The sequence below is a fragment of the Lepidochelys olivacea genome, assembly GCF_965140295.1.
Source record: "Lepidochelys olivacea isolate rLepOli2 genome assembly, chromosome: 2".
NCBI classification, from domain to species: domain Eukaryota; kingdom Metazoa; phylum Chordata; order Testudines; family Cheloniidae; genus Lepidochelys; species Lepidochelys olivacea.
In genome coordinates this window covers 252367663-252382505 of record NC_140412.1, presented here as the reverse complement: position 1 = coordinate 252382505, position 14843 = coordinate 252367663, and the positions used below count along the sequence as shown (strand labels likewise).

Sequence of the window (14843 nt, the reverse complement as noted above, 5' to 3'; positions counted from 1 at the left end):
ACACCCAGCTCTGCCCATCAGTACACTAGGTATGTTTACTCTGCTAACAAAAAAACACCACCACCCACCTGTGGCAGCAAGTCTGAGAGCCTGGATTATCTGACTCAGGCTCATGCTAGGGGGCTAAAAATATCAGTGAACATGTTTGGACTTGGGCTGGAGCCTGGGCTCTTTGACCCAACTCCTACAATGCTATTTTTAGCCCTGTAGTGTGAGCCCCTTGAGTCCAAGTCCGTTGATCCAGGCTCGGAGACTCATTGCCATGGGTCTTTCTTTGCAGTGTAGACATAACCAAGGAAGCAAAAGAATGGACAGTCAAGATTGGTATTAACCTCTGTCCTATAGCCACCTAAGTCCCTTTGCTTCTTCTGCATAGCAAACATGGAGTCCGTGCCTGAGCTTTTTGTTTGGTTCTTAGCTACAAAATGGAAAAGTATGAGAGGAAAAGAAGTAAAAATGGGAAGGTTTGTGGGAGCAGAGGCTGGAAGGGAAAGATGGGTGGAAGAGTATCATTCTTTGGTGCCAGCTAGCCACTGAGCTGCTTTCAGGACAGGGCAGTCATGCTGCCTCCTCCCCAGTCATACTCTAGTACAAGGGGCTCACTAAATTGTTTTTGTTAACCTGTGAGCACTTCTGCAGATCTCGCATAGTATGCTGGCAATCTTATCTGCACAGGACTTCCAGCTTCTATTCACCCTCTAGCCACTTTCGTTCCTGGAGAGGTTACAGACAGAAGACTTCTGCTGGATTTTCTACAGTGGTAAAACACCTTCTGAAATGTATGGCCTCTCTTCCCTGGGATTAATGGAACTGTCTTTGTTTTTTTTCCGAAGCGTGCATGTTCTCCACTTTTCGTTTCACCCTGGTTTATTGACAGATTTCAAGTGGAGCCATTCCTGTCACCTCTGACTCCCCTCCCTGTCCCCCAGCTTCCAAACCAGTTCAGTTGGAAACGGGTTTTTTTTACTACAGAGTGTTTCCCAGGGTCTCTCTTATCCCATGGTGACTCTGGGACAGACAGGGAAAAGAACAATCTGCTGAAAAATATCAACGTACGTAGTTCAGGCTTTCAGGTGAATAACTTTGAATCCCTGTTAGCCTGAATTCACTTTTCTTCAACAGAGTATCGGTCACATAGGCTTAACTGTTGAAGCAATTCAGATTGTCAAGCAGTGCTAATCTATAGCAAACAATGGTGATCTATTAACTTGATACATATCTCAATCTTAACTATAAGAGTGCTACCACCCCATTATAATACCCGGGTGCTTCCTATAGTACATCTCTGACTGTCATCTTCCACTTCCAGCTGTTTTTGTAATACAGCTTTGGAAAAAGGACAGCCTTTTCTGAATTTTTCCAGGGCTCAGAGCTTTTGTCTCTTGCACCCGTCAGGAGAAAGGATGGATAAGGGTTTATAGAGCTGCAAAGCCTCCATCAATTGAACTGAATTGGCTGCCAGCTCTCCTCAGTCAGATGTATCAAGCTTAATCTCCTTCTCTTCCATCTCTCTAGATCTAGTTTTAAAGGCATTTGATCTGTAGGCCAGGAATGTGGCTTCACTTTCAAGAGAGGAGGTGGGTGGGAGGTAAATGATCAGGGTTTGAAAGTGCTTCAGAATCCCACTGGGTGGGATTTTGTGTGTGTTTCCAGGAGTAGTTCCATTGTAGGTCCTTCTTAACTTTTTCTGAATGATCCTGCTCCATTTCCTCTGGATCTGTTGTAGTGGAAAATCCTTTGTGCCTGAGATGGATCCAAGAGGAGGGCCTTCATCCTGTGCTGCTCCATCCAGTTAGGCCAAGTCATCCAAATGAAGAGTATGTTCCTTGAAATTTGAATCGGTTTCTTTTGAACTCCTAAAGTCAGAAGAAATCTACTGCTTGAGACTAGAGGTTGCTGAAGAGTGACTGGACTTCTTGTGTAGCTCAGTGCAGCAGTACCTAAGCCACACAGGAGGCGGAGCTGCAGAACCAAGCTGCCTTGGGGGGAATCCAGCTAGCTGTCTTGAATTAAAGGAGCTGAGAAATGTGAAGAGACTTTGGCATCAAGCACGAGGTTTAGCAGCTTTAATGTACTGTATCTCCATCTACCTTTGTTTTATTTGGAAACATGCATGTAATACATTTGCTGTCCTTACACTTGTTCTTTTCATGCAGGCAGGTGCTACTAAAGCAAAAGCCTCATGAATTATCTTCTCTGTGAATACCCAACAGAATTTTTGTTAATTTCAGTTTACTTCTTGGGGCAAACAGGCAGAGTGGAGAAAATGTTTCATATGTGTACAAATACTAGAGCATGAGGTTAGGTAAATAGCTCATTTTTGTAGGATCACACAGACATGCTCTTGTTTTATGAAACTATTATAGTACTTATTATGAAAAATTACTTTCTAGGATTGGTAGGTTAGTATGAAAAGAAACCAAGTTTTTAAATTGTACTTAATAGCTATATGGTATTGGTTGTGCGGAGATGGTAGGTTATAAATAGATGTATAATAGTGAAACATAAATAGGCGTTGAGACTTTATGGGTAACTACTGTCTACTACTACCACATTATGGGTAACTACTGTCTTTATATGTGCAAGATATATCACTATATATGGATAGTACTGGGTAGCACTGATACATTTTCAAGTGCTCACTTTGCTTCTTTTGTGTAAGGGATTTTTTTTAACATGAAAGAAAGTACATGGGTGAGGGAATGGGACTAACAATTCTGAAATGCTTCTTAGGGAATTTTGTACAAGTCAGCTAGATAATTGTTAAAAGGAGGAGGTTTTTTTTAAATAGTGATCTGGACAGAAGTCTAGATAAATTTGTACAGAGAATGCTGAAAATAACTTTCATGTGAGGTTATTAGAATGGGTGTGTTTATATACACACAAACTATTATGGGAAGGAGTTATATATACTAGTAATGGTTTGCTTTGGTGTAAAGCTGTCTTTAACAGGGAGACAAAACTAAGGCTATTACACTGAATATTATAGCAACGTAACTATGATATACAGATTAATTAATTGTATGTGTATTTTCCTAGCACCTGCATTTGGAATCCAAAAAGCAGAAGCTGGTAAAGTAAGTTTTAGGATAACAGTCTTTTACAAAATTATGGGATTCTAAGCTTCATAGTATAATTGTTTTTTTAATACCAGAAGGCCTGAGCCTGCATTTTTCTTGTGCAAAAGTTCCATTTTATTCAGAGTATTACTGTTAGCTTCAATAGGAGCATGACGAACCTAAGTTTGTGCATCACGCAACATTAAATGTATGGAAGATAATGTAGTAGATTAATATGATAACATGTCATCTATGAAGACTTCAACTGAAATGCAGTTCAAGTCACAACTGTAGGAGTTCAGTGGAACCTTTTCCCTAGTTGACATTACTTTGTTTCATACAACTCATCAGTGATTGAGAAGATTTTCTAACTCAGGGCTAGAATAACAGGTCAACACTAAAGTGCACTGTCAAAATTGCATGCAGACAACATGTACCTGCACTGTGTGTGGCTATAGCCCAGTGGAACATTCGGAAGGGCATGGCCAGGCCCCGACCAGCCTCAACAGGGGGCAGGGCGGGAGCACCACCCTGCCCTGCTCTGCCCCCAACTCCATTCCAGCCCCAGCCAGAGCTGCAGCCCCGGCTCCTGGCCACAACCTCTGCTGCAGCTCCAGGTCCCAGCCATATCCCCCACTGCAGCTCTGGGTCCTGACCGCAGCTCCCAACCGCTGCTCCGGCCCTGGCTCCCAACCAGAGCTCTGGCTCTGCTCCTGGCCCCACTCCCAGCCATGGCTCCCAGGGAGATACAACAGAAAAAGTTTGGGGACCACTGCTGTAGCCAGTGCCGTCAGTCCTTAATTTCCTAAGCAGAAAGTTCATAGTTTAGGAAGAAATAAAATGAAAAAATATTACTCCAGAACATAACTGATTTTTTAGCAAGTTTTCATTGGTGAATTGAACAATCCCCACAAATCTGTTGGGCTGTGACATAAGTACACATGATTTTTTTTTAAATAAAAGGCAAAAAACAAAATACGCTTGAAGCTAAGATGCTACACACTTTCTGTCTGTAAGGAGGTTTGGGGTAGCTATTTAAAACTATGGTCTTGTATATGCCAAGTAGTTTACAGTTTAAACTAGTGGCCTAGTTTATTTTTATCCTCACTAGAAAAAATATTTTTGATCCAAAGCAAGCCTAAACTGTATTGTATGAACCAGATATTGAGGGTAAGATTGAAAGTGTCAGCACTTCATATCATGCTAAACTATATGTTAGCATGTTAAGTGATATTCAGCTAATGTTGGAAAAAAAGCCTGAATAATGCCACTTTGAAACAATCATGCATCGTTTTCACTACAGTGTTAGTTTAAGTGCAGCAAATGTTAGTTTTTATTCAGGCTGTTAGGCTTGAATTAAGATCCCTTTACTAACATGTTTTATTTAAGATCAAACACTCTTTACTAAAAGAAATTAGATCTTTCACTTTTGTTTTGCAGTCTTGAATTTTATGTTGCCAGTTCATCTTCAGTATGCCCCATTAGCTTTTACACAAGCTAGTGGTCCTGTACAGTATTGTGTATACAACGTAACAATAGAAAATGGAAGACAACAATTTTAGCTTGAGAGGTTTTTGTTTATCCTTGTAATGTACTCTTGACCATAACCCTTCAAAAAGTACTCGGAAGGACAAATTGAGACCTGGTTGTAAATGAGCACAAATCAATCTTGATATAATGAAGTTAATTAGCCAATAAAACCTATCTAATGGAATTACATTTGTAAAGTCCTTAATTGTTTTAATTTACAATATTTAGTTGCCTTGAGAACAAGTAATATTTTGTAGCTAGAACTAACATGCAAAAGGTTCTAATTGCAATAATTGAAACTGTAATTGTGTGTGGAAATACAAATCAAAATATTTCCTAAGGAAACTGAACAAATCAAGCACTTGGAGGCAAATTTAGACCTGATGTAAATAGATGAAATTTCCACTGAAATTCATTGGAAATATTTTCATTTTCGTTGCCACAGTATTTCATATTTACAGCTGAAATGAGCATCGCTTTTCCATACTAGTCCTATCTGGAAAATGGCAATTTGACCTCCAGGCAACACCAATAAGTATTATAATTGAAAGTAATTTAGAAGTACTTCTTTGAAATGGTTGTGTTTCTCAGTGCAAATGCACGCCAGAACAGAAGAATCATGGAGAAGCTATGATATAATAGCCAAACCCTTTTGTCAACAAAATTTACAATCTCACATTAAGTACAGGTAAATCACATGCCATAAGATAATTTTTTAATGTTTTCTAATTCTGTTTGCTAATACTATATATAGATTTCCCTGGTGAATTAATGTACCCGCTATCAAGATGGCTCTCTTTACCCAGTCTCCTTTTATTACCCTATTGTTTTAATTATGGAGGCAACTTGCTCAGAATAATTTCACTGTTAAAGGGAGATGGGCTGTAAACTCACTGCTTTCCCAGTTTTTGGCGTTGTGCATCTCAGATAGGTTTGTGGAATGATACGTCAGTAGTTATTGTGAAAAATTGTTCAGTAGCTAAATACAGCTTCTTCTTTTTTCCTCCCTTCAATTGACTGTGACAGGAGGCTGGAGCCTAAAGCAGTGGGAGAAGGTCCTGAAGTAGTTGAAAGAGAAACACCTAACATTGTTGTGAGGATCAGTTATTAGCAAAAGGGCTGAAGATTGTTCAGGCAAGGGGAGAGAGCAGCAAATGACAGAGGAGGACTTGCGGAGTGCAGCTGATGGGACATATCCCTGTGTTTCTTTTTCACTTACATTGGCTGATTGTATTCTTAAGTATTTCATCTCTTCAGTGAGCTAAGCGGATTTTTCTTTTGTTAAACTGCCATATTCTGTGGCAAGTGACACAGGAACGGGGTTTGTGTCTCTTGATTTGATTATACTAATTACTTCATCAACCTCTGTTTTTCAAATGTTTGCTGCAGCTTGCTTTAGTACACCTAAGCACCCTCTGTTATTGAGTATGCAAGAACAAGTGACAAATTCAATAAGTATTTTGAAAGTGTTTCTCTTGTCTGGATAATAAGATGGTGTTGAGAAAGTAAATTTGTATTAGATACTGTTCTGTAAATCATAATAGTACAAACTCCACTAAGGATGAAGTCAGAAGCAGAAGCTTTTGCAGCTCCTCCTCACCTAGTCCAGTGGATACGGTATAGGAGAACTGAGCTCATTTGCAAACTCCTCAACAGATGTTGTGTGGCACTTGATTTCTGTGATTGTTTCCTCATCTGTAAAATGGGTTGACGGTACTTACCAATCTTGTAAAGAGTTCTACTAATGAAAAATGGTAACTATATAAGTACTAAGTGTTTAGGTTTTGAAAAGGTGCCCTCTGTACTGAAGAGCTTGCAAACTACTAAATTGAAATGACTTAGCGATGTATTTTTATTGTTGTGATAGACTTTAGCAAAACAATACAATACAAACTCACCAAAGCTGGTGCTGAGTAGTTTTGCTAAATCATATTTTTGGGAAAGGAACATGGGGGAGCTATTTGGGATATTGTTTTCAACTACACGCATGGAACTGCTCCAATGAAAATATTCTACTCCTAAATGTTTGAGACTGTTAGTGTTCCATTTTTTCTGTACTCCTTACAAAAGTCTCTTATCTTTCCTATTTGGGATATGAGCCAATTACAGCACCCCAGTGTTTGTTTACTTTGCAAATATGAAGGTGCTAATTTCCTGTAATCTGTATTCCCCCTTCCCCCTCCCCCCCCCAGTGGATTTCTGGAACAGGAAACTTAAATAAAAGGAAATTTATATTCTAAAATTTATATAAGATTTTTCTGGCAGGCACAGAATTGCTGTAGCATAAATATTTAGGTACTTTTATTATCATTTTCAGGTTCAGCTTTCCTTTACATGTTTAAAATTATTTTAAAGAATTACTTAGAAATATACACAAGTACATTTTTTAAATTATTATTTTTCAGTAAGGTAAACAACTCCTTGCAAGCACACAGACTAGAATAAGTGTCAATGTGTATATTGTGATTACTTTCAACAGCAAGTTAAAGATCAGAATTGTATTACATAGTTAAGCGGCTCAACTTTGACTTGGAGCAATGGAATAAATTATGTTCATTAATTAAACAGGACTAGAGAATGCAATTTTTGTTGCCTTATGTAAAATTTTTGCTAATGTAATTCAAACTCCCAAAGAAAATAGAACGTCAGCATGAAATGTTGCATGTAATGTGATTTGTTTGTAAAGAACACTGTAGCTTTAACAGTAAAACATTAAGACTTGCTGTTTACAGTGGAAATATAATATTAAACTTACCCTGCCAATGTTTTTAAGCTTTAACACTGACCAGCCTCCAAAATTTGGACATATTGAAGATCCTGTTAGATGGCTGGAAATCCTTAAAGTAATGACTTCCCAACCTTTCTTAGTTGCAGCCCTCATATGGCATAGAGTATCTGCACCTGAACCCCTGGATTGCCCATGTCGTACCCTGAGACAGTTGCTACCTGTTCTTTGCCTGTCTTCTCACACTCATGGGTTTTTGTTGTGTTTGTACCCTGTCTCATTTTCCTTCATATGTATTTTTCTGCCAGTTGCTTTCCATTTTTTCCCCATTTTCTCTCCAGTTTTTTCCATCCCTTCTGCCCATTTTCTTCAACTCTTGCTGTTGTCTCCTTTCTTTCTTTCCTTTCTCTCTCCTTAGTTCCCAACTCCTCATTTTTATCACTGTTATCTCCTCTTTTCTTTTATTCTCATCAGCACACACACACACCCCCACCCTGTAGAGCTGTCCTCCTTACTGTTTCCCATTCTCCCACTCAGGCTTCCCTGGAAATCCGTTCCTACAGTATGTTCCCTCTCACCCTTATCATCCATTTCTGCTACTACCTAGTGCTGCCCCCTACCACAGAGTGCAAGGAACAGTGCTGTATGCACCACTTAGTGTAGAGGAAGAGAAGAAACCTAAGGTCAGGGACACTTGGATTCCCTACATGGAAGTACAGTATCTCTCTTTAAAATCCTTGGAGTGCACATCAACATGATGAATCTGCCATTCTTCCCCATTCTAGAGTAGTGCAGCATGCCTCCGTCAGCTCACAGAGGGATACGTAGCATATCAGACGTACCTATTCGTGTATATTATGTGCTGCAGCAATGGGGTGTATGTACTATATCTGTAGAAATTATACAGATTAGTGTGTGTAGTTGGACTCTCTCAACCTGGACATGTGAAATGCTCATCCTGCATAAGGCAGACACCAGGCTGACAGGAAAGGAGGGGGGAAAGTAATGTGGGAATGCATTCTTTTCTTGTTTCCTTTTCCCACTTACGACTCCTTCATTCTCTGTTCCCCTTGCCTTGCAATTCTGATTGGTGCTTTGCTCCCCATGATGCCTTGGTATAAGCAACACTGCCAATGAAGTGCCAGTCAGGAGGAGAATGCTCTGAAGGGAATCAGAGGGTACCAAAGTACTGGGTGATAGGCCCAGTTAGGAGACTTTTCTTTGCCCTTCGCACTCAGTGCTGGTCACTTGGGAGTTATGTTTAAATAAAATGTTTGATAAGGTCATGTCAATTTTCAGCTCTATCAGTGTTGATAGTATCCTTGTATAAGTAAAATGGGGTTTAGTTTGAAATAGTTGCAGCAGGTGTGTTTCTCCATAAACCACAACTATCACAACTAATGTGGATATTTGTCTGCCACTTAACAGACTCTGAATCCTGGGAATAAAATGGCAAATATTTGCCTTTGTTTTCTATAATAATAACTTCCTAATGCTTGGTAGATGTAGCATGAGATTACTACAGAAGCCTCATGGAACTGTGGATTTGTCTTATTTTTTTCATTCCTGTACTAGAATACAGATAGTGAATTTTGGCTGAATACTGACTGGATAATGTACTCCAAATACTCTAGACTACTGACTAACATAATTATTCACGTGTTACTCAAATGCTGTGATTGAAATTAGCAGGAGACAATTATGGAGGCAAAAAACACTACAGAAAGTCTTTTGTCAGTGATAGCGTACCACGTGTCTAAGCAAATAAGTTTGTGCCAAATAGTTATAGCTAACACGTTTTCTCAGCATTTCTTTGAAGGGAATAAAGGTTCTTTGCCCCACCCCCCACATCCAGGGTGAAATTTTAGGGGTTCTTTGTCAATGAACCCCTTGTATATATTGCAGTATGTCCTTCACACTTAAATTTTAATATTTAAAGCCATGCAGTAAATTTCAGTAAAGCTCCAAGACATGTAGCATGTCTCCCTCACAAGGCTATACAAATAAGGACTATTGACCCACATCTTGTATCCAGGGGGGCAGGCTTTAATATTTGACTCCTCATTTTCCAATAGATGGATCCCTTCCGGTAGTAATACCTCTGCTTGTACCATTCTATGCTCTTCCTCATTCCAGGAGGCACCAGCAGCAGTGAGAAACTATAAGAAACAGTGTCAGTTTTATAATATTGGTACCATTGTGAAATAGCTAGTGGTCAGGAATGTGGTTCTGACTGAATGGCCCCATTCTGTTGGAGAAGACTGAAAGGAAGAGAAAATGAGGGGAGACCACAGAGAAAATTGAGCAGGGAAACTACAATAAGGGACAAGAGAGTGGGAAGTTACAGGTTAAAGCGGGGAGGGAACAGGAAAATGAATGAAATCTCAAGTATTTCTCATTGGGTCTGATTCTCATTTATACTACAGCCCTTTTACATTGCTGTGGAAATTAAAGGGGCCCTAAAGTGAGCATAATTTACACTGCTAGCATGGTCTTAATGTAAATGAGAATCAGGCCCATCAAGATTTCTTAGTAACAGTTTTGGGAAGGAGGGGTTCTCAGTGCTGTCCACTAGCTTGAAGAATTTGTGCTGAAGCTCTATATTACAAATATACTGTAATCCTTCTAATAATTTAGGAAAAAAGTTTGTCTAATGTAGCAAATGTGATCCATTTGCAGATCTTTTCAAAAACCATTTAATTTACACCTCCACTCTTGTTACTGCGAATAGTTACTTTATACGCTGTATGGGCAGAAGAAACATGTTGAAATCATCATGCCTGTTGCTGTTTTTTAAACAACTGTCCAACCTGAAGAGCCTGTCTAGCCCCTGCAGTCAAGTTATTTTCCCTATTTTTTGGTACAAAACTTTTTCATGCTTTCCCATAATCGAAGTGTCATTGTGACATTAATGTCATGTTTGCGATTTAATTTTAATATGTAACAACTGAAAAACTGAGGATTTTAACAAACTGGTGTTTTTAGTTAAAGATTGTGTATAATATACGATATGAATAGAAAATGCTGTAGTGTATGATGGGAACATCATATCCTTGTGAAGAAAGTTTCATGTTTGAAGTATATACATACGTTGTATGTAGAAACGTGAATACTTTCCTGTTAAATTGAATGTTTTTCTGTGTTCATGGAAATGTCTCACTGAAAGAAGATTACCATTATTTTCCTATTAATGTTCCATGAGTAGGTTACCTAAATCGTAAAAGAAAAAATTAAAGTAACAGCCTTACCTCACTGGTGCCAGTGTAGTTTTCTGTTGTAATCGAAATGCGTCTTTAAACATGCCCTAAACACTCAATGAACTTCAGACATTTATGCTTCATGCATATCCTATGAAGGAAAACCCCCAAAACCTCAGTGGAAACATTCATGCAAGTTTACACCCAGATTCTGGGACACAGGTAGAATAAAAGGCATACTAGAAGCAGTGTCATGGTCCCTCCTCTAGTTTAAGGCTGTTGCCACAATTATGCTCATGGTTGACAACATAAGGATTATCTTTAGCTGACTGATTTTTTTTTCTTTCCTTGGGATTGCCACCCAGTCATGGAATTTTTGGGTCAGGTGTCTTCAGTTATTATTTTTTCTTCCCTTATTCTTTATGGAACATCACAAATGGTGATGGATATGATATACTTGCCATTCTGAGGAAGTTGTCTGTTAAGCAGACCTACCTGGATTCTCCTGGTATAACATGTAGTCCATTACACACCTGCCTTATTCCTGCCTTACGGTGAAATTAAGTTATTCATGAAAATAGAAGTTTTTACCCTACTGTCAGGGAGAGTCAGTATGCAATGATTGTCACAGTCACCCCTCACTTTTGACCATTTCCCTTTTTGTGTGCTCCAGGAGTCATATTAACATATATGCCTATGCTCATCATTGTTTTGACTTTTAGCACAAACACACTTGACCACATTCCAAGGTACACTTCTTTCATGCTTAAGTTGCTCATTTTTTGTCCTTCCTTGTTTGCACACCTTACCTCTACAATTGGGCCATTGATGCTTTAATGCCATCATCTTTGCCTTAGATGGTAAAATAGTAGTCTAGGATCCATTTTGCAGGGAGAGTTTCAGTATTTTGATAGAAAACAAAAAAGCTTGATGTATTTGGCAACCAGTTAAAGTGAGGAGACATCATTATACTGCCTTTCAGTTCTTCACTGAGAGAAATAGTGAAGACCACGCTACGCTACCTAGCATAAAACTCTGATATCCCCTGCTAAGTTAAGAAATATGAAGAATTTAAAGAATGAATTTATTCAAGGCAGAATACACTGTCCCCACTTGCTGTAAAGGTATAGCTCTTTTTAGCTGGTAATGAACAGTAACAAGAAAAAGCAAATATTTTGTCTAGAAACTCCCGAGAATGATGCTGCTCGCTCCATGCGTTGAAATATTCTGGAAAAATCTGGGGTGTGGAAGGCTATTTAATTTTTTTTTAACTTCTATTTTGTAAAAGAGCAAAGAGTTACATCTTACATTCTCCAAATTGTCTGAAGCAGCAAATCTGGATAGTTTTCCTGAAACTTTGAAGATGCTCCTTTAATATAAAGCAAAGGAAAAAAGTGAACGTGCAAGTACCCATTACATGGCACTGACTACACTGCTGTCCTTGAGCAGCAGAGATAAATGGAGAGCCTCTTGCAGCTGCCACACAGGAGCACAGGCAGCATTTACTTGAGATCAAGTGAGGAACCAGCCGTTCAGAGCCATGCTGGCTACATGTGTTTGGTTTTCTCACCGCATTCTAAGGAGAGTAGTGGGTTGCCATGTGTCTAGCTGTAGGAGAGATCTAGACCCATTTTTAGAGATGCTCCATTCAGCAATGGGGATTGGAATTTGCAGTCAGGTACTAATCACAGAATTGTGAAGCACAACAGACTGAATAAAATGCACAGAAAAGGAGCCCTACGGTCTTTTCCTGGTTACTTCTCTGTAATACAAAAAAAGGTGATAAGTGCTTTACAGAAACCCAAAAAGGTAAAATCCCTGCTCCAGACAGCTTGCAATACAATCTACGGGTATGTCTATACTGCCTACACTCCAGAAAAAGTGTGTTCAAGTGAAGACATGGCAACTCAAGTGAGCAGCTCGAGTTAAAACCTATAGTTGAGTCTGGGGGAGAACTCGACCAGCTAACTGGAGTTAAAAGCCATGTTTCCATGTCTTCACTCCTGTTTTAACCATTCTAACTGCTGGTAACTGGACATGGCCCTGCCCTTGCCCCACCTCTTCCTTCCCCTGCCAAGGCCCCGCCCCCAACACTTGCTCCTCTTTCCTCTTCCCCCTGTTGCTTGCTGGATCGTCTCAAGGAGTCTGCCTGCGGGTAGGAGGCAGCTCTGGCTGAGCAGGGACTAGTACAGGGTAATGACCTGGCACCTCCCCCTGGTAACCGGATTTTTGGTTTGGGTACCATTTAGGGTTGCCAGTTCCCCTTTTCGACTGGACTTTCCGGTCAAAAACCGGGCACCTGGCAACCCTAAATGGCACCTGGACACAGAAGCCAAAAACCCAACTGTCTGGGTAAAGGCCAGACAGGTGGCAACCATAGTTTGAACCCGAGTTCACTAATGTGTGTTACTTAACCTGAGTTAAGAATACATTTTTTTGTGTGTGTATGTGCAGAGTAGACCTGCCCTTAGACATGATGTAGTGATACAGTGACAATCAGAGGAACAGAGTGAGGAAGAACAATTGTTACAGTAGTAATATAACGTGTTGATTCTGTTTTAGATTGTGCATGTCTTGAAGTTTTGTTGTGTAAGATGATATTCCAGCCTTTATGGCTGGAATACTTAAGAGTCGGGATGTGTCTACACTGCAGTGTAAGGCCAAGGTTAGTAGAAATGAGTTAGCAAACCCTAGGTTTATTAACCTAGGGCTTGAGCATCTACATTTATTTGTAACCCCAGCATAGGAATTGTTAAACCCTGGCTCCCAGCCTGGCGCTCTTGTGTCTACACTGTATTATGAAGGCCTGAGTCCAGCTATGGATATCTGAGACTTTCTAGTGCACTCCCAAAATGTGACTGCTTTCGCACTTTGTTCATGATGGATTGTGGGAAGACTTGACTGTCCATTAAACTTGACTGTCCAGAGGACAAAGAAAGTCTGTGTGTGGGGTTGTGGGATATTTTTGGTGGACTTTCAGCGCCAAAGTCCAGCGGGGCTGCATCTACACTGCAAAGCAATAAGACTTAAAACCTGGCTCCCAGCTTGACTCGGGCTCGGACCCTCCACCCCCATGGAGTCCTGGGACTCCGGGTCCGAGCCCTGGGTTTATATTGCAGTGTAGACTTACTCTTAGTTTGAAAAAAAATAATTCCCAGAAACATCTTTATTGGTGTGCTGCAAATTGGGATTAATATTTTTAAGTATAGTTTTATCAATCCCCATGAAAGTTGAAGGGTGCCTTACATACAGTCTCTTCAATTAAATCTTCCCTCTCCCAACTTGAACATAACTCTGGATTTCATAGGTTGTATATTGGTCTTTGGAGAAAGGGAAGTGGGGCAGATCTTCTTTTAGGTGAGTCTCCGGTCATGTTGAACATATGTCACGTTCATATTTATGAATCAGTAGCTGCTTATTATGCACATCATGTGTAAATATATTTTTTTACATTTCTCAGGTTTCTTCCAGTTGCGTTCTACGTGAAAAGTTTGCCATTATAATTATTAAAATGCTAGTTCGTAACTTTTGTTTCTCATCTGAACTGGCAATCAGAAGTTACCAAAGCACTGTAATTATTGTATTTCAGTTCATTCTATAAATTTCCCCTAATGTCTGTCAAAAGCCAGTTCTATACATTTTTATGAAAATAGAGGGAGTGTGGCCAAGTGATTACAACACATGGCTTGATGTCAGGAGATCTGGTTCCGTCACTCTTTCTTGTGTGTACCCCTGATCCTTCAATCTGATCCCCAAGGCTAGACCCCTTCACCTGGGCCTGTCTGGATACTCCCAATGAAGTTAGTGGGGCTCTTTACAGATGCTGTGGTCCAACCACATGGATCAGATTGAAGGGTTATGCTCTAAACTTCAACAAGATACTTAGGCATCTCTGCCTCAGTTTTCCCATCTGTACAATTGTAAGTTTGGACTCTAATCTCTTCTCTTGGAAAGCTCCAGTGCGTTTCTAACTTGATTTCTGACTGAAAGCTCTGCATATAGAACAGCAGGGAACTCCAGTTTCACATCTCAGCTATGTAAATAATATTAACAGTCTAATTCCCTTTTACAGGCCAATAAGCGTTTCTGGTAACAGGAAAAGTTACTAGTTTTGCAATGTCTCTGAAGTAAAGATAATGAGATTTTTTTTGTAGAAAGTGATCTTGTCTGAGAAAATAACTGTGTTTTTTGTCTTCCACAGAGTTTACAGATGCTTCCTCAGCAACGGAAAGCCATAGCGAAATTTAAGGAACCAGCACATGCGTTAGCATTTCAACAGAAATTCCACAGGTAAATATTTAGCCATTGCTTCATTCTTTAGTTTATCTGCCC

General features: G+C 39.8%; 1 protein-coding gene across 2 annotated transcripts in view; it reads left to right on the top strand.

Annotated features, from left to right (window-relative positions):
- The window catches only part of RBM33 (RNA binding motif protein 33), a 140404-nt gene that overhangs the window by 121990 nt on the left and 3571 nt on the right, over positions 1-14843 (top strand). For both annotated transcript variants that reach the window (XM_084621555.1, XM_084621554.1), the window contains exon 18: positions 14713-14801. In XM_084621555.1, coding sequence (XP_084477681.1) covers positions 14713-14801 — 89 coding nt within the window. The remainder of the gene's footprint in view (positions 1-14712; positions 14802-14843) is intronic.